General features: G+C 43.9%; 1 protein-coding gene across 2 annotated transcripts in view; it reads right to left on the reverse strand.

Moving 5' to 3' along the window:
• Nucleotides 1–12,911: 12,911 nt before the first annotated feature.
• The window catches only part of SLC4A8 (solute carrier family 4 member 8), an 84,234-nt gene continuing 72,892 nt past the window's right edge, over nt 12,912–24,253 (reverse strand). For both annotated transcript variants that reach the window (XM_058308206.2, XM_058308209.2), the window contains 3 exons: nt 22,181–22,272; nt 20,414–20,509; nt 12,912–19,250 (listed from right to left, as the gene is read on the reverse strand). In XM_058308206.2, coding sequence (XP_058164189.1) covers nt 19,238–19,250; nt 20,414–20,509; nt 22,181–22,272 — 201 coding nt within the window. In that variant the 3' untranslated portion in view covers nt 12,912–19,237. The remainder of the gene's footprint in view (nt 19,251–20,413; nt 20,510–22,180; nt 22,273–24,253) is intronic.

The following is a 24,253-nucleotide window of genomic DNA, read 5'->3' on the forward strand; positions in this document are numbered from 1 at the left end:
TAATATTTCATGGCAAGACAGTAGCCAAAAAAATCCATATTCAAATTATATACTCGGTATGACTGTAATCATGTAAAAAAAGGAATATCCTCAGAAAAATGGAAATAAACCAAAATATTAATGTTTCCCCTTGATGGTAGTATTTTAGGTTTATAATATTCATCTTCTTTTCATGCTGTTATACTTCACCATGGTCGGCAGAATTCCCCAACGGCCCTTGTGATTCCTGCCCCCTGGTATCCAGGTCTTGGTGCAGTCCCTTCCCCTTGAGCGTGGACAGCTCTTGTAACTTGCTTCTGACCTTTGAATGTGGCAAAGGTGATGGGACGTTGCTCCTTTCTGTGTTACAGTCTATGGCAAAGGCCATTGTCCTGGAGAGGCCTGACCTAATCAGGCGAGCCATTTAAAAGAGGCTTTGGGAGGGAAGCGGACTTGGCCCAGTGGTTAGGGCGTCCGCCCACCACATGAGGTCCACGGTTCAAGCCCCGGGCCTCCTTGACCTGTGTGTAGCTGGCCCATGCGCAGTGCTGATGCGCGCAAGGAGTGCTGCGCCCCGCAAGGGTGTCCCCTGCGTAGGGGAGCCCCACGCGCAAGGAGTGCACCCCAAAGGAGAGCCACCCAGCATGAAAGAAAGTGCTGCCTGCCTAAGAATGGTGCCACACACACAGAGAGCTGACACAACAAAAAGAAACACAGATTCCTGTGCCGCTGACAACAGAAGTGGACAAAAGAAGAAGACGCAGCAAATAGACACAGAGAACAGACAACCAGGGCGGGGGGGGGGGGGGAGGGGGGAGGGGAGAGAAATAAATAAATAAATCTTAAAAAAAAAAGTAAAAGAGGCTTTGGGGCTGAGAGGGGCTCTCCTGCTCACCTGGAGGAAGCCGACAGCCATGATTTGAGCTGTCTGTGGAAAGGGGCAGCTTCTAGGTGCTGAGGGCCTCGGTCGACAGCCACGAGGACCGGAACTCTGCCAGCCACCTGCGAGAGCTGGACAGGGGCCCTGGAGCCTCAGGTGAGACCGCAGGCTTGGGCGGCCCAGCAGAGAGCACCAAGCTAGCCCTTGCCTGGACTCCTGATCCGAGGAAACTGGAACAGAATAAACCCGTTGCTTTCAGCCCCTGAGGTTGTGGTGATTTGTTACACAGCAATAGAAAACGAAGCCATTTATGCTTCTAGGTAGCTATAATTTTCGGAACTTTCTAAATATTTGGTAACAGTGCTGTCAGATAGACCTTCCCACAATGATGGACGTGTTCTATTTTGTGCTGTCCAATATGCTAGTCATTAACCACATGTGGCTATGGGGCACTTGAAATGTGGCTGGTGACACTGGGGAACTGATTTTTTAAAATAATCTTAGTTATTTAAATAGCCATAGGTGGCTAGTCACTACCATACTGGACACACACTTCCATAATTTACTTTCATGATACTTAAAAAAAAACCAAAAACCTGATGGAACAAACTGCCAAGGAAATGTCCTTCATGAAAGGAAATGTGTGACAATGTGTGACCCTAGATAGGAGACAGCAAGATACAGCAGGGGCAGCGCTGCCTGGCCCTGTGGCCCTGCATGTTCTTATCTCTAAAAAGGAAGTAATAATTGCCCAAGAATTTCATGGGGCAATTTTGAGGATCAAATAAGATGCCGTGTGTAGAAAGGCTGCTATGAAGAAACCAGGCCCTGGTTCCTCTCCAGTTCGGGTCAGCTTGCAATGGGGAGGTGGATTATGTATGGGGATTCTGCGCATTATGCGGACTTGTTTTGTAAGCTCACAACTTCTCTAATTAAAAAAAAAAATGTAATGGAGGTGGAGCTGCTTTCTGGGGAACTCAGCTGTTTCCTGACTCAGATGACCCAGCAAAGGAAAGAGGAAGGACGGCCCTTGTGGCCCACCCCAGGACTCCCAGGAGGCCACTTCTCTGGTGTTTTGACCATGGTTCCAGCTCAGAGGAGCTTGTTCCTCCCATCCAATGGCACCGGCTGGTACCTTCCTTTGTGGATTGCTCTTCCAGCTAAGCACATGGGATTTTGGCTTCTCCCTACGTGGAATCGCACCACTCTAAGGCAACTCATGGCCCTCGGGAGCTGCGGGGTGGCCAGACTCTCCTCCTAAGAGTGTGCACAGAAGAATCTCTGGGGAGTGTGAGGGAACGGAATATATGGCAGGGAAAAAAAAACCATATTTCACAACATGAAATAATTTTATATTTGGATAATGAACATTTTCCACCTGTTGTTTTCCTACTACAAGATTCAGAAATAAAACCTAGATAAAATCTTGTTGGCTGATGAGACATAGGTTTTAAAAAGCTTAAGAAAGCTTCCTCGGAGGCTCTGGGAGAAAATTTAATGTAGTGAGAAGGAAGGGCTTTGGAGTCAGATCTGCCACTTGAAAAATTACTTAACATCTCTTGAGTCCCAGTTTCTTCATCTGTAAAATAGGAATAATTATATGTGCTACACAGGGCTCAAAAGAAAGGATGTTTTATTTGAAACTATGAATAGCCCAACAGCATTCATGTACCTCACCCAATTCCAGTTATTTGGTGGGGCCAGGTGGCTGGGAGAAGGGAGAGGAGCTAGAAGCAGGACAGGGCTCGCTGGGCACGCCCTGTGGGGGTGGGGTGCTCAGTGAGAGCAGGTGTCTTGATTTGCCAGAGCTATGACAAATACCACACAATAGGTTAGCTTAACAATAGCAATTTCTTTATTGGCTCATGATGTCGGAGGCCAGAAGTCCAAAATCAAAGTATCAACAAGGCCATGCTTTCTCCCCAAAGTCGTAGCATTCTGGTGCTGGCTTCTCACAGTCCTTGGATTTCCTTGGCTGCCATCTCTGCCTCCGGTTACACAGTGATCTCTTTCTCCTTGTGTCTGCTCTTCCGGTTTCTATTCACTTCCAGCCATCTGGCTCCTCCCTGTGCCTTCTCTTTATCAAGCTCCCAGCAACACAGATGAAGACTCGCACAAATCCAGGTGGCTAAGCTTAATAATAAAATCTCCAAAAGAGCCTAATTACAAATACATCACACCCACACCTGCGGGTATAGAATAAGAATATGTCTTTGCTGAGGTACGCGGTTCAGCCTGGCAGGTAACCAGGTGAGCCCTGGAGCTGGGGGTTGAAGAAGATAATGAGACCTGATGGTATTCTCTGAGAAATGACACGTCTTGGTAGGCTTGTCCTGTGCAAGAGGAGAGATGGAGGAGGAGGGACCAGTGGGAAGAATGGGGGTTGAAGGTGAGGGACTGTTAGAGAAGTAGAAGGTGGGAGAGACAGGAAGTCAGGGGCAGGTGGATGACCTTGTCTTCCCCTGCCTCCCCAAGAAGCTGATGCGATAACGCTGGTGCAGTATCTGTCATGCAGCCAAGGAAAGTCTAATCTGGGGTCGGACACAGGTCCCTCCTTCCTCTATGGGTGTTGGTTTCCACCCTTCCTGGTTGGGACTTTGCCAGTGTGGTCAGACTCCAGTTCCAGAGATTTGATCTGCAAAGTCACTGTGTTACCTGGGGATGGGGTCCTTGCTGCAGTAACACAACGCAGGTTCCCTTTGGTTAGATTTTTCCAACAATTCATTAAAGGCCAGGCAAAGCTGAGGCAGTCACCTAGTACTGATACAAGTGGATCTACGTTCCTTCTTCAGGCAGATCAGAGGCCCCAAACCCCTTACTTAAGACTTGCATCAATGTCAGCGTGCCAGGAGCAGGAGCCCACACATAGACATGGGCACAGGCTGCCCCCAACAGGGTCCCTGAAGATCTGAGTCCTGTGAGGAGCTTCTTTCCCCTCGGACTGCCTCCCACTCTCTCACCTGCTGGACTCTGGGCTCCAACTTGCCCAGACCCTCCTTTATGTCTCCGGTTCCCCTGACCAGGACTCCCTGGATAGATACCTGTCCAGACCTCCAGCCACATTGTAACTCCTTGGCTCCTGGCTCGACATGCCTAAGAGTCTGGGTTTAATTCTGCCAAGCATTTCCTGCTTTCACTCTGGACTCAGAGAACTTCAGAATTGGAAGACAGCTTAGAGAACATTTAAAGTGATCCCTTGTTTATACTGGTGAGGAAACCAAAGGAAGAAATGGAAGTAGTTAGGAGCAGAGTCAGGAGTAGAGCTGCCTCTCCTGAGTTCCCCTCTTCCAGGGCCCTGTGACAACCTGAGGCTGAGGGTCCCTTACAAAGGTTCTCTTAACCACCCCTTCTGTTGGTGAGATCAGCCTCTCCCCTCTTCCCCCAGCATAAGGTACTCATTTATACCACTCCCACCCAGACCGGAAGCCCGTGAGTTTGTTTGCCACCATGTCCTAAGCACTAAGCGAGTGCCTGGCACAGAGTTAAGCCCTCTATCATTATTTGTTGATTCAATAAACAAGTCAGTGCAGATATGACCAAACCTAATCACTCAGCCTTCAGAGTGGTCATTTGGGCCAAGAAAACTGGACCATCTAAACCAGTATGATCAGAACAATGGCATGAGTTTGAGCGGTAGACCTCGGTTTCAAAGCTAACTCTGCCTCTTATTGGTTATACATCATCATGCAAATTACCTCACCTGTTAAAAAGGATTACAAAGCCTACCCCAAAGAGTTGATGTGAGAAGTGAATTATGCATTTAAAGCACTAAGCCCAGCATTTGGCACATACTGTACACTCAAAGTTTGGTTGCTTTTATATCAGAGATGCTCCTCATAGCCAGTCCTATCCACACCTTCTCTAGAGCAACCCCACTCACAGTTTCTGCCACCAGCATGATCCTGACATTGGTCACAGCTGATTGGACAAGAGTGGGGCATTAGTAGCAGGAATCAATATGAGCAGTGCCCTTCTTTGTGGAACATCAACTTGTAATGAACTCTCTTCTGCCCATTGGAGGAATCAAGGAAACAGTGTGGGGAATCCATTGGTAGAGCTGCCTCAGCACTGGGTATGTATATTAGTCAGCCAAAAGGGATGCAAAATACCAGAAATTGGTTGGTTTTTATGAAGGGCATTTATTTGGGGTAGAAGTTTACAGTTACCAGGTCATAAAGTATAAGTTACTTCCCTTACCAAAATCCTTTGCCATGCATTAGAGCAAGATGGCTGCTGACATCTGCCAGGGTTCAGGCTTCCTGGGTTCCTCTCGTCCCGGGGTTCATTTCTCTTTGGGCTCAGCTCATCTGTTTTCTCCACAAGGTCAGCTGTAGACTATCAGGCAAATGGCTCTGTCTCTCTCCCCAGGGCTTCTGCCATGTCTAAGGAGTCATCTCCCTTCTTCTGTGTTCTTCTCCCAGGTCAGGTCCTCTCTTCCTGGGGCTTCTCTTTCCTCTGTGTGCTTACTTCCTGGGGCTCCATCTCAAGACTCCAGCATCGAAACTCTTTAACATCAAAACTCCAACTCTCTTCTTTTTCCATGGCTTTTATCTGTGGGTGGGGACTCAATGCCCTACTGACGTGGCCTAATCATAGCCCTAATCATAAATTAAGTAAATGGCAGGCAGACCAGCTTACAAGCATAATCCATAATCTACTTTTGGAATTCACAACTATATCAAACTGCTGCAGCAGGTAAGCTGTGCGGCGTTACTGCACTGAGGAGGGCCTCAGTGAGTGGCTGTCATCAGGGCACAGGATGTGGCCCAGTACAGTGTGTATCGGCACAGCATGTCTGTAGCGGGTGCTGGTGGCAGCGACAGCAGCAGGGTCTTGCTCAGCAGAGGGCATGGCACAGAGAGGAGGGACTGGAGCCTGGGATGGAGAGGATGTCATTGAGGTCACCATATTCATGAGCAGACATGAGTCACTCCTGAAGACTTTCAAGGAAGGCTGAAGATCCGCCAGTAGCAGGTGGAGGGTAGTGGGAAAATACCTATAGCATTCTTATCCAACACTAAAAAGCCTAGACCTGTGTAACCTGGGAAGCAAGGTTCCAGAAGACTGGACTCGACATGCTAAGATCCTCATCTGCCCGCTCCGCTGCAGACGCAGACAACTTCACTCCTTCTCCCCCACACCCATTTGCTCCCTCCACTAGACTCAGACATCTGTTCCCCTCCCACTCCTTCATCATCACCCTCCCAGCTCTCGTCTTCCTCCCAGGAGATATCGTCTGTCTGCAACACCCTCCTTATCCCTGTCAGGGAGTCACAGGCTCTCAGCCAGGCAGACCTCTTGGGCCCTCAAGTCCATCTTCCCACACCTGCAATTTTCCTGGCAGGCAGCCACCCAGTGCCCACGTAAGCATTTCCAGTGCTGGATACCTGCTGGCTCCTTGAGTAGCTACTTCTACCCTTATTCAGCCTTTAGCTGTAAGTTCCTAATATTGAGCACCATATCTGCCTCCCTAGAAGAGAAGTCAGCCCTGGTTATATCCTCTGGAGCTCTGTCAAACAAATTCACTCTATTTTGCCTGGCAGATTTGCCTCGAGTCATTTTTAACTCCACCTGCATTATCCCCACATCGTTAGTTTTTGCTTCAGTGTGTGTCCCTCATCCTCCCCTCTCTCTCTACATCACCATGGCACAAACTCTGCTCTGCAGCCTAACGTCTTATGCCCTGGCCCACCCATATCCAGTTTTCCCTTCTTCCAATTCTCACTGCTACAAGATGAATTTTTCCAAAACATCCATGAGTATGCATCTACCCTTTGATAGTACCTTGGAGCCTATGGAACATTGTCCTCAAGCCAGCATTTAATGTCTTTTTCCTCTGTCACCAATTGTTTTAAAGGTTTATATATTTGTTTCTCCCTTCCCATCCCACTTGTTGTTTGTACTTGCTGTCTGCTTTCTGTGTCTGTTCATTGTATGCTCATCTTCTTTTTTAGGAGGCACTGAATCCAGGACCTCCCATGTGGTAGATGGGCTCCCAGTCACTTGAGCCTCCTCTGTTCCCCGCTTGTTGTGTTTCTCTCATTGTGTTTCCTCGTTGCATCATCTCATTGCGCCAGCTCATTGCGTCAACTTGCCGCACCAGCCCATCACAGCAGGCCATCTCACCAGATTGCTGTCTTGCTCATCCTCTTTAGGAGGCACCAGGAACTGAACCTGGGACCTCCCATGTGGTAGGTGGACACCCAACAGCTTGAGCCACATCCTTCTGTCTCCAATTTTACGTATAAACACTTTCTTGCACAAAACCTTAACTGCAAACAGACCAATCAATTCACTGTCCCCAGAACATTCCATCAGCACTTGTGCCTCTAAGACATGGCCTGGTCCCTCTTCTTTCCCTCCTCCAATCCAGTCTTCTCTTTGAAGGCCTCCCCGACTACCTGAGGCTCCGAAAATATCCCCTCCTACATCCCACAGAACCCACACTATTCACCCCTTGTGCTTTGCATATACTGCCTTAGTTTTAACATAAGTCCAATTGTAGGTCCTCTGAGAACACTTTTATCCCCTATACCCTTCAGAGCTAGGCCCTCAAAATGTAATGAAGACAAAGATGGGATAAATGCTGCTGCCTGGACTCCCTGAGTTTCTTCCCTGTTTACTTCAATAGTTCCTTCTAAAGGCTTCCTTTGATTTTCTGTATTTTTCCAAAAGCCTCTAAGCAGAGCATTGTGCTCTGTGTGGGTTCTGACCACAGTCAAGTACAGGAAAACCAGACCTCCCCCGAGCCAAAGCTAGGGAGAGGGACCCAATGGATTAAGATTAGACTATTTAGCCACCAACAATTATTCATTCAGTTTCCCAAAATATTTCATCAGTACTGAAGCTGTTTGCCTCTTAGGCTAACAATGAGCCCTAAAGTTCTTTGTGAAAAACCTTTTTCAGGATTGCTCAGGAGCAGAGACCACTTTTCTTGGGCATTCATTTAAAAAGAAAATTGTCACATACCTTGCCATATCCTAGGCACTGATTTTATTTTTTGATATGTCCTTTTACTTATCTGTGTATATCAGGACGTATGCTTTAGATGCAGATCCTACAGTCAAGAACTTTATGCAGGCAGTAGAGCATGGAGGCTGAGAGTATAGGTTCCAAACAAGCAAGCACGGGCTCGTTCTTGGTTCTGCCACTGATCAGCTGTGACCATAAATAATTTACTCTTTTTGAACTTCTGTCGCTCTCATCTGTGTGTGAGGATGAGCTAACGCCTTTGTGCAGTGCTTAGCACAGTGCCAGGCACATCACAGGTACACACAGCAAATGGTGGCCGTTACTGTCAGTGGCTTCCCGGTAAAGTGCCCCCGAGATAGGCTGCGAAACGTCCAAGAAGGACTTTTGATGATGATGACAGTGGTGACAGAATTGTTAAAAGATAAGAGAATGTGGACATCCTCATGACTGAGAATTGGTTCTGGAAGCACGCAGCTTGAAGTTACTAGAAAGCTGTTTTTTGGCACCATTTTGCCTGGGCAGACAAGGTCTAGGCAGTTTCTCCTTATCCCCTTGTGGCCGTTAGGGAAATCCAGTAATTACGATCATTCATTTTGTCATTTCTAGGATGGGAAGAGCTTTGGGGACCATGATAATAAAGAAATGGCTATTACCCTTTAGGAGCTTGGGAGCCCCACTCATCCCCCCTCTCCCCTACACCCAGAGATGAAGGCCAGACAAGGTACTCCATGGGCTTGAACAGGGCTGGAACCCCTTAACCAACATGAAAGACTCGTGGCAGGCAGCCTCTCAGCACCAAGAAGCTGAGGTGGAGAACACGGCTTAGGCCTGTCTCTACCACACAAAGGTTACAATGACCATGACCCTGGGAGGCCACTCCACCACACAGGCTGGGAAGGGTGAAGGGAGGCAGGACCTGCTGCTGTGGAGCACGGAGGGTCCTGGCTGCCCCCAGCCTGTCGGGCTCTGCCCAGTGAGCCACTCTCCCTGCAGCGGGGAGCAGTGAGCAAGGGGGTGAGAGAAGGCAGAGTACAGTCCCTGTGGCAGAGGCTGCGGGAAAACAGAAGCAGGAGAAGGGGTTCACGAACCAAGGGGTATGTGGCCCTTTTCTGCTTCCTCTTCTATGATTTATTGTTCCGATGGCTTCTGAATACTTGAGTATTGATTTTTCTCAATTTCTGAACAATGGATTTTGTTCAAGGGGACTAGTGTCCCTTAAGGGCAGATCCTGGGCCCAGGCTCCCCAAACTCCCAATCTCCTAGAGCAGGGGTTCTTAACCTTTTTGTTTCACAGATCCCTTTGCCAGTCAGGTGAAAACCCCGTACCCCTTACTAAGTCCATACTACATTGTGTATTATTTAATAAATACATTGTACCTACACGAACACATGCCCACAAGAGTAATGTCTTTTTGAATTTTCAATGCAAGCTCACAGACACGCTGAAAGGAAGCAGATGTGGCTGAAATGGTAAGGCCTCTGCCTACCATATGGGAGGACCCTGGGCTGTCCTGGTGAAAAAGAAGAGAAGGCATGCCTGGGCAGTGAGCCAGTGCCCATGTGGTGAACCAAGTGCCCACATGGTGAGCCGAGTGCCCATGTGGCAAGCTGTGTCCGCCTGAGTGCCCATGTGCTGAGCCAGTGCCTGCTTGGCAAGCCAAGTGCCCACACAGCAAGTCAGTGCCCCCACAGGTGAGTCATGCAGCAAGACGATGATGCAACAAAAGAGAGACCACGGGAAGAGTCAAGGTGAAGCGCAGCAGAGACCAGGAACTGAGGTGATACAATTGACAGGCAACCTCTTTCCACATTAGAGGTCCCCAGGACCAAATCCTGGTGAATCCTAGAGGAGAAAGAAGACAAAAAGAGAAATAGATACAGGAGGGGGAAGAAAAAATGTAAAATTCACTCAAAAAAAGGAAAATAGAACCCTGTTCTAGGGCCATCGTGTCTCCTACCATCTGAGCTGACTTATTACCAGACTGAACCCACTGAGCATGCCTGGTGGTGGCTGGCGGTGGTGGTGGCTTCACCCTTAGAATGCTTCCCGTGCTTGTGCATGGCCTCCTACAATGACCCTTTGAGGAAGGTGACATCATCACTCCCATGTTGCAGATAAAGAAACTGGAGCAGAATTAAGCAACTTGCCAAGGTCACACAGCTGTGGATCAGGGCTGGGATTGAACTCAAGAAGGCTGGTTCCGGAATCCACATTTACCTTTTTAAAAAAAGATTTATTTTATTTATTTCTCCTATCCCACCTCACCCCCCTCATTTTATGCTTGCTGTCTGCTCTCTGAAGAGCAGTGGAGTGCATGCTCCACTCTCTGTTTGTTTGCTTAGTGCTTGTCTCTTTAGGACAGACAGGGAACAAAACCCAGGACCATCCCATGTGGGAGGGAGGTATCTAATGGCTTGAGCCACCTCTGCTCCCTGCTTGTTCTGTCTCTTATGTTTCCTTGTCTCTTGCATCATTTCATTACATCAAATTTTGTGTCAGCTCACCGCGTCAGCCCATTGCATCAGCTCATTACGTCAGCTTGCTGTCTTGCTTGTTTTTTTTAGGAGGCACTGGGTACGAAACCCAGGACCTCCCATAAGGTAGGCTGGCGCCCAAGTGCTCAAGCCACATCTGCTTCCCCACATTTACCTTGTTATGTGCACTGCCTCATGACAAGAGCCTCAGCCCTGCCCACTCAGCCTCCTGACAGGGAAGCTCTGCGCTTCCCTCAGTTCTTGAGCCCTGGCATACACTAGACAAGTGAGATTGTGGTGAGCGCACTCTGGCTAGGGACATTTTGGGCAATGGTTGCAGTAGGCAGCAGTACAATAACTGAACATTTTTCTTGCATGTGCCTGTGTGTTAGATACAACCAAAGTGTAAAAGGGGTGAATTTGGGGCCAGGTCTGTAACCTGGGGAACAGCCTAAGGACATCATTAAAAAACTAGACACATGTCTCCCCAGCCTTGGTCTCCTTCTAAGGGAAGCTGACAAGTCCCAGCCCTGCAGAAGAAACATTCCTCTACTGCCCTTATCTTTCACCACTTGGCACACCCCCTCCCCCAGTTGGCCCAGGGGTGACTCTAGACCCAAAGGCACCCCTCTGATCCACTGACTATCCAGGGACCCACAATGTGTCCTGCTAAGAAATGACGAGCAGGGGCCAATTGTATTTTCAATCTTGGGAATCTGTTTTTTAAAAAAGAGAAAGTAAAGTTGTGAGCCATGGGGGTTGAAGCTGAAAGAATCTGGAGGTGGTTAAGGCTTTAATAGGTTAGGAAAAGAGAAACTGACATTGCAGAAGAGCTATAATGTAGAAAAAGAACATTTACAGAGCGGAGGGTGAGAATAAGCTGTTTGGAAATGAAAGCAGACAAAAAAGCTGAGTCAAGGCAAAGGTGAAGCATTATAGCAATTGATGTTTAAACCCTGTCTGCACATAAGAATCATCTGGAAAGCATTTAGCAAATACTGGTGCCTGGGCCCACCCCCCAGAGATTCTAATTGGTGTAGAGTGTGATCCAGGGATTGGCAGGTTAAATTCTCCTTGAGTAAATTTAAGGTAAAGCAAAGGTGGAGAATCACTGGCCTTTGGGGGTGCTCCTTGGCCTCCTGCAGTCCTGCTGCTGAGGTTCGTGGCTCTCTGCAGCCTGACTCTGAAGCCCGTTTTGTGGTTCAGATTCTCCTGCTGTGGGAAGCCCCATGGTTCAGATTCTCTTGGGTTCTTTGGCAGACACTTTTGAATATTTAATCAATGGAACTCTTGCCTTCTTCCTTGCTAACAGAATAGTGACTTTGTTCAGGTATTGGATAGCAATATGGTCCAGGATGGAGGGCCTAACCCTTGAGGATGCAGTTTAATTGAGCCACGCCAAGCACAATCTCATCCCCCTTTTCCCATCTTTGAGAAGGGTATGTGATCCAGTTTTGACCAGTGACATGGGAATGGGGTTCTTCTGGGAAAGATTTTTCCTTTCAAAAGAAAGTTGTGAAAATGCCTCATCCTCCCTGCATTTGGAAAAGTCGTGTGGGTGATGTGATGCCAGTAGCTTCAGAAGCCATCTTGTGACAATGAGGGGGAAATCCAAGAGAATCATAGAGAAGCTGACCAGAGCCCTGATGTGAATGCTGCTGAATTAATTATCCCAGGAACTACCTATCTCCAGATTTCTTATGTGCTTATATGCCAGGCATCATTCTAAGTACTTTTCATGTATTAATTGAATCCCAACAACCTTGAGGCAAGTCCTGTGGACGTGAGCCCAAGGTATCTGACCTGGCTCCCTACAAGAGTGGTCCCTCCTATGCGCTATCTACTATTCAATGCAATCTGAGCATTTCTTTTCATGAGACAAAGTGACATAGAATGTATACTGCTGGAGTTCTTAAGAAAACGCAAAAGACAGCAAAAGGCCTCAGGGCTGAGTTCTATATCTACAGACTGCAGGCCCAGCTTTCACTGGCTCCTGTGTAATAGTCACACTGTTCAATAATGTTCAAAAGGCTTTCCGTTGATGTCTATCTAAAAGCCACTCAACAAAGCTTGCTAATGGACTCTTCCCTCACCCTTTCCTTTCACCTCCTCACTGGTCTCTCTACTCTCCCATTTTCCCTCCTCTTCAAACCACCAACAATGAAATCTGAGAGGAAGAGACATGGACTGTCCCTCTCAACAAAATACTTTGGATTTTAAAATTTAAAAAGCGAATTTTAAAACCTGGATTCCTGGGCAGTGGAGAGTCCCTAAATATCAGCAATTGCTTTCATTAGCTTGGCTGTATCTCCAAAATGAGTGTTCTTTTCATGTTATCCACCCTCCCCCACCTCATAAATCTAGGCAGTCCCCCCAAAAATGGCCCTTATCACCTTCTTCCCATTACTCTGCCCCAAAGACTCTGTTTAGATAATGTACCAAGGAGGTACAGATACCCTTCCTAAGGCACTCAACAGACACCACACTTTTCTCTCACTGATCTTCATAAATCTTGCAAAGTCTGAAATTGGTCGGCATTGTCAAGGGACCAGCATGCCACTGCTCAACCCCTTGATTTGGTCTCAAACAAAGAACAATGCAGATGTAAACTTTTATACAGACTTTATTTGTCACCCGTTAAGGTAAGCACATGAAGGTCTGGGCAGGCAGAGCTGTAAGATATGCAGTGTCACAATCACCTGCCCTGGTTTACAGTCACAGACCATGAGACTTCATGGTGAGGGAAAGGAATCCTATTCCTACCACAGATTGCTATGGGATTATCACAATACATTTGTTCTCAATTCTACTTACACCATGAAGTATGGAGAGAGTACATTTCTTACACTAAAAATATATACTTTGGAATCTCTAAAACAAAAATATCTCTATCTCTACATGAGATCTACTAGAAAGAAGAACATAGAAAACAAGGGAAATGTACCAGCACCTCAAGTTGCCCCTTCTGTGGGAAGGCTGCTGTGCTCTCCACCTACATCAGTATCTTGGAAGGGCAGTCATATCTAATTAGACAGACAGACACAGAAAAACAAAAGGAAGGTTTATCATCTTGGGGAGGAGGACTTTGGCCTCTTTTCCAAAAGGAGTAATTTCACATTCAGTTTGGTGCTTCTGTTTCCAACATTATTGCATGTGTAAAAATCCTGCCCGTTGGAGTCAACCACCAACCAGATAAGCGACATCCAAGCTCTACTGGCTTCTGCTGGCCTTGGACACATGCCATGGGTGGGTTCTCTCTCTCTCTCAGGAAATGTTAATGCCATCAGCTAAAAGAAAATGTTCCATAATGCTGAAAGTGGGACAGCATTAAGAAAAATGCTATTCATTTTTCATTTCAGAAAGATCAGAAATCATTCCATTCTCTTTGAGCACAGACTCTCCCAAAAGGATTATGCCCATGGATGAATCATTCCACTTTCTGAATTTTCCTATTGAAAAGATTTACAAAACACTCTCTTCTTCTTCTCACACGTCAAGGAGTGATACAGTTACTTCACACCTCTTTTGGCTATGAAAATGACCCTCCTTTCTGGTGATGAAATGTTAACTGAATCAACTGCCCATTCTCTATAATTAATGAAAGAGATCAAGGGCACCAAAAATCATAAAGAACAGATTTATTAGAAAAATTATTCCTAGTCACCATGGGAATGTCTTTTTCTATTTACACTGAAATATGGATAAACCTGAGGGCTTGAGAATTCTCAATGAAGAAAATAACCATAAAATCCCCTTTTTGAAAAGCCCTTGAGCTGTCTACCCTCCTCAACACTCTTGCCACCCCCAACTGGTGGTATTTTGTAGGATCTCAGACTAAGACCTTTTCTTCTTTGAGAAGAACTTCAAAGACTAGTGAAAAGATGGAGAGGAGAAGAGTGTAGGGTACTTGAAAAGCTGAGAGTATAAAATGGGGTGGAACTTGCATGATGTCTCATTTGGCCAGCCAGGACTTCTACCTCATGGGAGGCCTGACAGCTACATCCAAAAAAAGGTCAAGAATCCGAGAACATTTAATGCAGTTCCTGAATATCTGCTAGGATGTGGCTTGGAAACCTGAGGAGTCTGGGGAAATGCAGAGTGGCAAAGAGGACTGACTGTTCATAGTCCTACAAAGAGGTTCTGACATTCTTGCAAAAGAAGGAATTTAGAGTTGATAAAGCAGCAGGGCTAATGGATAGGTTGGTATTTCTGATGTTAGTTAAAAGGAAATTCAGGGGCCCGAGGGCCAAGCCCCCTATGTTTCAGGAGAACCGGGAGACTCAGATTATGTACAGTGAAATTGACAGAGAAGATTTAGGGAGGATTAATGACTCATCTTTGAGGCAAGTCTGGAGGATTGAGTGGGTATAAAGTAAAGTAGAACTGGGAATTGTCTTTTCCGATCAGCCCCAAACCAGAGACCCCTTGAAAGTCATGCTATCATAGCTGGAGGCATCAATCAAGCCTGGGACTTAGAATATACCAGACTTTGATCAGACATTTATGACAGTTTAAAAGCCAACCCCATCCCAGACAAAAGGGAAAGAACAACTCTTCACACTATCTTTCAGAAATATATGGTTCATTACCCCTCACCCCCAAAGGCAAGGTTCTATGCATAAGGAGATGGACATAGGAGCTGTGTGTGGTAAAGATGAGATCTCCTGACAATCCTGTCATCGGGAGTTTGAAATACCAGCTATACAGCCACAAAGAGTCAGCCTGCATCTTATGCAACCAAACATATTTGGCAATTTCACAGCATTTTTCTGCTGGTTTCCACTATAGCTCCAGACCCTTCCCTAAAAGTCTTGGGCCAGGAAGTAACCCACCATTGGCAATTCTGGTTTTTCCCCCTTAAACCAAGATTCTACTGAACATGACTTTCTTAAATCCCTGGCCTTCCTCCCTCCCTACTTCTACATCACTGGCCTATCAGCGCATTCATTATCCTAACACTCAAACTGTTCCTGAAATCTCCCCTGGTCATAAAAGCTGCAAACCATGGCTCTGTCCCAAGCAAACCTGGGCACAGAAAGCATCTAACTACTTGCCTTGACTTCTGCCCCTAAATCAGTTTCTCCTGATTAATGTGGTGCTGAAACACCTTTTTCTACTTGTAAATTTTCTTTTAAAATATGAATCTGTCTATATTTGTCCTCAACTCTTCTACTGGAGAAATCTGAAAGGAGACTCCCCTAGATAGGAGAATGACCATGTTTTACAGCATCACCTACTGCTAAGTATATAAAGGCTTTTTAATAGTAGTGATGAAATCTTATTTGTTGATAAACACTCATGCATACATACACATACACATGCTGCTGCTTCTTCACCTCCACTCCCAATTTCCTACCCCAAACATGGTACAACTTGACTCTGCCACCATGGCCACCAGCAAGGAGGCAGTGAGGGCTAGGGTGAAGCGTTTGGTGAGAGTTGAGAAAAGAGGAGAAAGTAAAAGTAGGAAACAGTTCCTGCCACTGAGAAAGTTATTGTCTGAGAAAAGTCCAGTGGCCTAAAAGGATTGGTTGGCACATCCTTCCAAAGTTGATAACATTTCTAAAGTGCTATTCACCTGGGAGGCTCTGGCTCAGGAAGAACCCAAAATACAGAGCTGACACAGTCAGTTCCCTGCTCTCAAGAAGCCTAGAGAATAAAAGATATCACAAGACTTCACTGCCTTAAGAGAGGCATTTTTCTGAGTGATCCAGTCACTGGTTTTGTTTCACTGGACTCTTTGCTGTTCCATTCTGGACAGCCTCCTGAAGCGAGGGGAGTAGATTAGGCAGTCGCCAGCCTCCTTCCAGAGAGGGCAGCGGGACCAGATGAGGGGGCAAGATGGGGGAAGAAGGGGAGGATGTTCTCAGGGAACAAAGGAAAGATGAGAAAGGAGGCGAGTTCAAGGAGGCAGCCAGAAAGGGACAGGGAAAGGCAGCAAAAAAGCTTTCACACTGACAGGTTACCTTTATAATTTTTCCAAATTAGATGGGTAAATGGGTACAATTATACGTATCCTAAAGTGACACACTGTGCAGCTTTGGCCTGCAAAGATTTTAATGCCCTCGTCCTTCAGAGAAACAGGCCTGGTCCTGTCTGCACCATATGAAGGGAAGCTGAGACTCTCCTTCAGATAGACTTGTGACTAGAAACCAGACAAACCAGGAACAATACCCAAAAATTCAAGGCGATATCATTTTAACATTAGACGGCAGCCTGGCATTCAGCCCTATTGCTTGGTGACAGCAGGATCTGTTCTGAGGAGCTAGTGTCCATCCCACACCAGCTGTTAAATATTTTTAAAATCATCTCAGTAGTAAAACAATTATGGTCCTAAGAGATAGGGAAATGTGAAAGAAAGACAGGACTCTTTCAACATCAGAGGTTCTTACAGTGAACTAGAATACATTAACATATTTTAAGAACCTAAGGAATGCAAAATTCAATAAAATGATGTAGCCAACTGGGTGGGGTTTGAATTCTTCCATAAGTGGAAGGAAAAACTAGATATGTGTAACTGGAAGACAGGACCATCCCATTTGGAGGGCATCAATATCGCCACTATGGATAGGATTCAGTATGTCCTATCATCGTTTTAGACATGGATCTAGTTGCACCCCAGCCAATAAACCTGATGAAGAAATCTCAGCAAGCTGAGAAATCCATCCAAAGAACTGCTTGGAAAGGACATTTCAAAAATTTTTTGAGCCTTGGAAAGATTTAGCAAGTCTAAGCAAATCAAACCTACAGTATTAATATTTTTCTACTAAGTTTAAAAATAAATGAGTATGCTTGGTATTTTAAGAAAATTTGGTATGTTAATCACAATTTTTAAATGTGTAATTAAATAAGTTGAGAATTTACTAAGTGTATACACAATATTAGAACAATCAAGGGAAGTTAAATTTTTCCATCTTTTATAAGTTTAACATATTAGTTTTATAAGGATTTTAAGTACTCAGAGAGACAATCAAGGCAGACAAGCTAAGGACATAAAGAAGAAATCAAATATGCTAAATTTACAAATGCAGTTTAAACTGTTTGAAGACATTAAGTGCTAAGATTTGCTAGACTTTTGAATAGAATAATAAGATTCATATTTTGAATTTAAAAGTTTAAGAATCATTCTTTCGGGGGATTTGTAACTTTCATAAATTTAATGTTAATTTTTAAAACTAAATCTCCACTTAATCTTTTCTGTAGATTTTCACAAAAATCTACACTTGAAGACATTAAAAAATTCCTAATTTTTAAAACTAAATCTCCACTTAACCTTTTCTGTAGATTTTCACAAAAATCTATACTTGAAGACATTTAAAAATTCCTAATTTAGAGGTCCAGAGAAACTTCCCCTTTTCCCAGATGCAGAGGGGTCTCTGATGAGGGTAGATGAGAAAGGACATAGCCAGATGTGAGAGGAGAGGGGAATCAATTAGAAACAGATCAACAGCTAAGAGATGGGCAGGATGCTGGTGAGGGTGAGATTCAGCCCTCTTCACCTACAACAGGAAAACACACCAGGGGAACTTCCCACTGTACAATGATTTTCCAGGATGGAAAATAAATGTGACAGGACTCCCTGTGGGCCAATATGTTTGCGAGTCACATTCGTGCACAAGGAAAGGGAAGGTCTAAACACACTGGAGCCCAAACCCTTGACATTCATTGTAACATGGAAGAGAAACCTATAAATACAGCTTTAACAAAAGAAGAGAAAACTATAAATACAGCTTTAAACAAAATACAAAAATTAATTACATCGTTCCCAGCTTGTGTTCTAGTGAGGCTTTTTATATCTGAGAGCCAAACCGTTTGTCAACAGAATCCATGACGATGAAGAAACCACATGACTGCAGGTGGTTTTAGTCCACTGGGTTGATGATGGTTCACTACTAAGGCAGCTAAGGAGACATTATGTAAGCACTTGGATCTCTCTGGGACTGCAATCAGAATGTTCCCTCGAGGGACAGCAGCAAGACATCGAATCTTCCCACCAAGTGGCCAATAAAAATACTTCATCCTCCTTTCAATTCACAAACAACTATTATTAAACCTTTACCAGGTATCTAGAAAACAGATACTATGAAAAATCTTCAGGCTAGAAAGTCCTTCCTGGTGTCTATACTGATTCCTTCTGTAGCATCTGAAGCTCATTACTATATTCTCAATGGAAACCAAGAAAAACTGCACATCCCCATTATCATTATTGATTTTCCCCTGAGCCTTTTCCTACCTAAGCTGAGCAATGTTCCTCTGACTCTCATCTTCCAAAGCTCTCACTGACTTTTACAGGCTGCTGCTAGGAGTGATGAAAATGCATCTGGGTCAGAGCCATCTTTCTGGCTACAGTGGTGGGGGCTGCCCATGCCCAGATCACCGACCCTCCTAGGAGCAGACTCTCCTGATGGCCTCTGGGTCAACCAGCTCCCCCCAGGATAGGCAATCAAACTAGGGCCCAGGGCAGCCTTGGAGCCTGAAGATCCACCAGAATGAATGGAGAGTCTTCCCTTTTCTTTCTGTTCCTTCCTACTCCCCCACCTCATCCTTTAGTAAGCAGGACTGCACTGAAGAAATCTTCAGTAGCAGAATGGATCCATATGGCTCAGCAGGTTAGCAGAGAGTTTCAGAGAAAATGTCTGAGAAATGGGAAGCTGGGTCTTCAGTGGTGGCAGTTCTGAAGAGAAAGAGAAGGGAAAGGAAGAGAAGTACCAAGAGGAGATGGTCTTCTGCTTCCTTGTTCACACCTGGTGAAGGGCTGCTGGTACGGGCTATCTGGACACCAAAAACAACTGAATGCTTCAGCATGGCTCTGACACGACCAAGGATAGGACCAGACTTGGTCTTGCTTCTTCTCTGGGAGACTATCTTCTCTGTAACCAGAACTTCCCTGAGGTGCCTCATGGCCCAAATCTTCCATCAGAGCAAACAATCTTAGTTGAAGAAACTGAATAAAAGTGTTACAATTAGACAAAAAGGGAACACATGATTCATTCCTGCTTTTAACACAATGCTTTGAAGATGTCACCACAATTTGGATCTGGCTATATTTTAAGTTCATTTACAAGTAGACTAGTTCTCAACTAAAAATAACTATGTGCGTTATACATTTCGACAGCTGCCTGGATTTTCCTCTGAAGGAAACAAGATTCTATATTTCCCTTACATTCAGGACAGAATTATTTTAACCCATTCGATGAAGAAGTAAACCACCACTACTGCCCACTAACAGCTGTGGCTTCCCAAAACACTTCAGTTTCTCCTCAGCACAGTCTCACGAACAGTTAGTTATTATTATCTCCATTTCAGCTGAGTAAACTGAGTGCCAGGACTAGTGGCCTGCAAGGTTTTGCCTGGAATTAATAGCAAGACCTAGTCTCCTGACTCCTAGCATATTGATTCAAACGAAACAAAAACACCACAAAAAACTATTAAAATTGCCTTTAATAAGACCTCAGATTTTATTCTCAGTTTGATTACTTAAACTTAAGTAGTGTTTGGACTAAATTATCTAAGTAATTTGAATGCACAGTGTACCTTGGTTCAGGCAAATATGCCTCAAGTCCTTATATATTCTTTATCGACTGAATTAAAATTGACCTATGTTATTGGTAAATGAGGTACAGAATTTAGTTTCTAAAATAAGAGAAGAGTTACAATTTAATATTTCAAAAATTTTACCTGACAATAATTTTCATTATTTCCATCAAATAAGTTAAAGTCAGTGTCAGTACTATCAACACTATCCAAATATTTTAGGATTTTTTCAATTTGTTGGTTGCAGGATCCAGAGAATGCCTACAGATTTTTCAAGTGGAAACTAGAAGGAGGATTCAGGCAAGTAAATAGATAAAGCAAATTTACATCCCAAAATAATAGCTTCTGGACTTTGGACTGTGTAAAAGGGCTGCTCAAAACAGCCTGCTCAACTAGTTAAAAAACGTTTGTACTTCTCTTATAATTACTCTTGTGGGGTTTTCAGGACAGTCTTGGAAAGTGCTATTTATTAGACTTCAATTTTACAACAACTAAAAAATATTTTACCTTCAACATGACTGCCATTTTTGAAAGCCAGAAATAAGTAAAAGCCAGCGATTAAGTTCTCTTTACCTCTTTTCCTTTGTATTTCCAGAATTCATGCTGAGAGCTTTCCAGACGGTGGTTTTAGGCATTTCATCAGAAATATTAATCTCGGAGGGGTCACATCTGAAATCGATGTTTAGGACATTAAGTGTCAAGACATACAAATTAAGTATCTCAGGCTGTAATGACCACCATCCCACCAGAAGAGGGAGACTGAGTCTGAGGGAGCCCAGCTCCCAGCACTCAGAGCACTAGCCTGGTCATTCCTCTTGCAGTTGCTGCAGTCAGAAGGGGGGGGGGGGGGGCGGGGGTGTTGCTGCCCCGAGGTGGTGCAGAGAGCTGTGCTAGTGCATCAGGCCCTGCCACCCCCACCCCAATTCTTCACTCCACCTGAGTCCTCCTCTGGGGATGCTCTGATGCCACTAGGAGCTACCACTCTCTGGACACATGCTGTGTGCCAGGCACAGGGCTAAGCCCTCTCCATTCACTTTCTCTTTCACAACCAAACCTTTTCCATTCCTGGTTTACAAAGGACTTCCATAATACATTAACAATAACGGCAGCAGAGATAATTAACATCCTCATTTTGAAAGTGATGAAACCAAAGCTTGCAGGTATAAATAACTCTATGTCCAAACACCAGTGAGTGAAGAATCGAGAACTTGAATCTAGGTCCTTGATCTCCTAGAGCTGCAGAGCTGTTTGAAGTTTGCTATACACCAGACTGTCTCCTTCTAGAAGGCCAAGAGAGGAAGCAGCATCCTGCTAGAGAAGGAATATTTTTTCTACTTTGCTGCTAAAGAATTCAAACTTTTTCCACTATTTCCGTAACACCTTGTAAGAAATTTATTACGAACCAAAGATAGGCTCTCCTGATTTCAACCTCAGTATAAACCACAACCAATTCAGTAGTAAATTATCCAGGCTATAGATGATCCAGAGCCATTGCCCTCTTCCTTCTCTGCTCCCTCTCAACCTCTGGCCTTCTCTCAGCCTGTGCACATCTCTTCCAAAGCAGAAACAAGATACCAGGAACAAAACCACAAATGGATCAATCAGTTTAGCTAAACAATGATTTGCAGTGAACAATAGGATTGGTAGCAAAAGGCACTAAAATGACTGGCAGAAATAAAGAATTAATTTGTGTGATGCCAGTGCAGTTTCCCCTTGGATCCAGGATGATAGATGACATGAGCCAGGCTGGAATGGGCTCTCTCTCTGCCCATTCCCAGCAGCTCTCCCAAACATGGGATTTTTATGCCCACCAGGCTTCGAACACTCTAGGAACAAAGACCACATCCTATTCATCTTTGGAAGGCGACTGAGAAAGGTAGGAGCACTGGTTTGAGGATTATAAAGACTAGCGTTTGAGTCTCAAACTTGCTACGTAGCAGGCTTGTGACCTTTGAGCAAATTACCTAAACCTCTTTAGGCCTCAGTTTTCTTCACTTGTGGATAATACAACTTACATCAAAAGGTTGTGGTAAAGATGCCATGAGATCACGTAAGTAAACCTTTCAGTACAGTCCTGGCGCAGTTGAGGTGCTCAGTCCATTGGCTGCCTCACCTGCGTTCTCTTGGGATTCCCAGCAACTGGCACAGTGCATAGCTCAGAGCAGCACTTACGAAACCACACAAGGAAAGGGTGTTTTCACAGGGTAGGACTGAGAAGCTGAGTGTTTGCTTCTTTATACCAGCAGCTGCATTTGGGACCCCTCTTCTACCTCATCACGAAGCCAGAATGATTATATAATAGCTAACACAATGAACTCCTTGGCGTTTGGGGATTTTTACCTGAAACTGATGTTCTTTCCAGGACTACTTAGTAACTTCCTGCTCTCCAAGGAGAACTTGTCTCCTCCCATTTCTAACATTTTCTCAGCCTCCTGGAAGCAAAAGGGACATCATTATATCTTGAACTAAGTAAGACCAAAAGTCTTCACCAGCCCAATCTCTTTCTACCACCAAAGTTTCTACCTAATTTCTTTTACATTATTATAAAAGAGTGGAATTATGTTTTTCCATAAATTTGACTCATCACAAAAAAGAAAAGCAACCATATACATGTACCTTTGTAAGAGTGTTGCCAGGAAAAAAGAAAAAAGGAAGAACCTGAGTCTGATTAAGCCTCTAGATCCAACTTCCAATTTACTGGAAATACAGGGGACAGAGGAAGAGGAACATGTTAAATGATATCAAGTGACAAATTAGCAAAATCCAAATAGTAGAAAACTTTATAAGTCAAAGACCCAGTTTCTTCAAAAAAAGGAAAAAAAAAGAAGGAAGGGGAAAATCCCTAAAGAGGTTTAAGAAATGTATCAAACAATTGTAATATATGGACATTATTTGGATCCCAATTTAAACAAACAGTTAAAAATAATAATCATAGGACAATTAAGGAAATATAAATACCAAGTTTTCTTTCTACTTTTGTATATGTTTGAAATGTGTCATAATGAAATGTCTTTTTCAAAAATAATCCCACTAATTTAAAGGAAAAATATACAGAGAAAAAAATGTACAAAGATGTTTAAAATAGCATAATTAATGATAAAAATAACAAAAAGTTTTAACAAAGAAAGCATGTTTAAACAAATTATGAGATAATACTGTAGATTATGCAGCCATTACAACAATAAAAATGATGTCTATATAGAAACATTAAAGTGTTTTATGAAATCATATTGAGGGAAAAATCAAAATATATATATGCACTCAACACAAAAATAAACAATTATTACAGTTTTATAAAAATTAAAGATTTGAAGATAAAAAGAAATGAAAATAAATATTTGATGTTGATATGGAGAAATTTGGGAATGAAGTCTTCAATTTTTCTTTAATTTTATTTTGCTTTTAAAATTTTATAAACTAAAACATGTATAAAAATATATCTACTTTGGAAATTTTGGAAAATATGGAGTGTAATGTTTCCCAGCCACCTCAAACTTAACATTAAAAAAAAACACACACACACAGGAAAAACTCTTGGTTTCCCTCCCCAAACCTACAGTTCCTTAGTCTTTTCCATCTTAATAAATAGCACAACCATCCATCCAATTGTTCAGACCCAAAATCTGGAAATTGTCCCTTAATTCTTCTTTCTCCACTATCCATTACCAAAACCTGTCAGCTCTACCTTCAAAATAAATCCCAAGTCCAACACTTTCACCATCTCTACCTTAGCCTACACCTCCATCACCTCTTATCCCAACTGTCTGAACCTGCTAACTAGTCTCCTGGCCATGCTGGCTCTCTGAGCACTCTTCAAGCACACCAAGCTTATTCTTGCCTTAAGGCCTTTGCACTTGCTGTTCTCCTGCCCTAGAATGTTCTTACTCCCAGAAATTCCCATGACTTGTCCTCACTTTATTCAGGTCTCTGCTCAGTTGTCTCCTCAGAGGAGGCATCCCTGATCACCCTAAATAAAGCTCCCCCACCCTCATTTTATCCCCTTAGCCTGTTCTATTTTTCTTCTTAAAAACTGTTCATAAAGTTTACTGCTTGTTTCCTTAATTACAGTTCTTCCCCACAAGATTATAAGCTCCATGAGCTCAGGAACTCTGCCTTGCATAGAAATGTGCAAAAGTGACCAGCTCAGAGTAGGAATTCAAAAAATACTTGTGGAAAGAAGGGAGGGAAGGAGAAAGAAAGCAAATAATAATTTAAAAAAATTTATAATCTCACCACCCAGAGAGAAACACAATAAATATTTTGGTCTATCTATTTTCTTCCAATCTTTTTTTCTAATGTGTGTGTGTATATGTAAAATTACTATATATTCCATTTTTTATCTTATGTGTTTTTCACATAAAATAATGCTATTTTCACATATCATTAAATATTCTTTAAAATTTGAATTACAAA

The sequence above is a fragment of the Dasypus novemcinctus genome, chromosome 12, assembly GCF_030445035.2.
Source record: "Dasypus novemcinctus isolate mDasNov1 chromosome 12, mDasNov1.1.hap2, whole genome shotgun sequence".
NCBI classification, from domain to species: domain Eukaryota; kingdom Metazoa; phylum Chordata; class Mammalia; order Cingulata; family Dasypodidae; genus Dasypus; species Dasypus novemcinctus.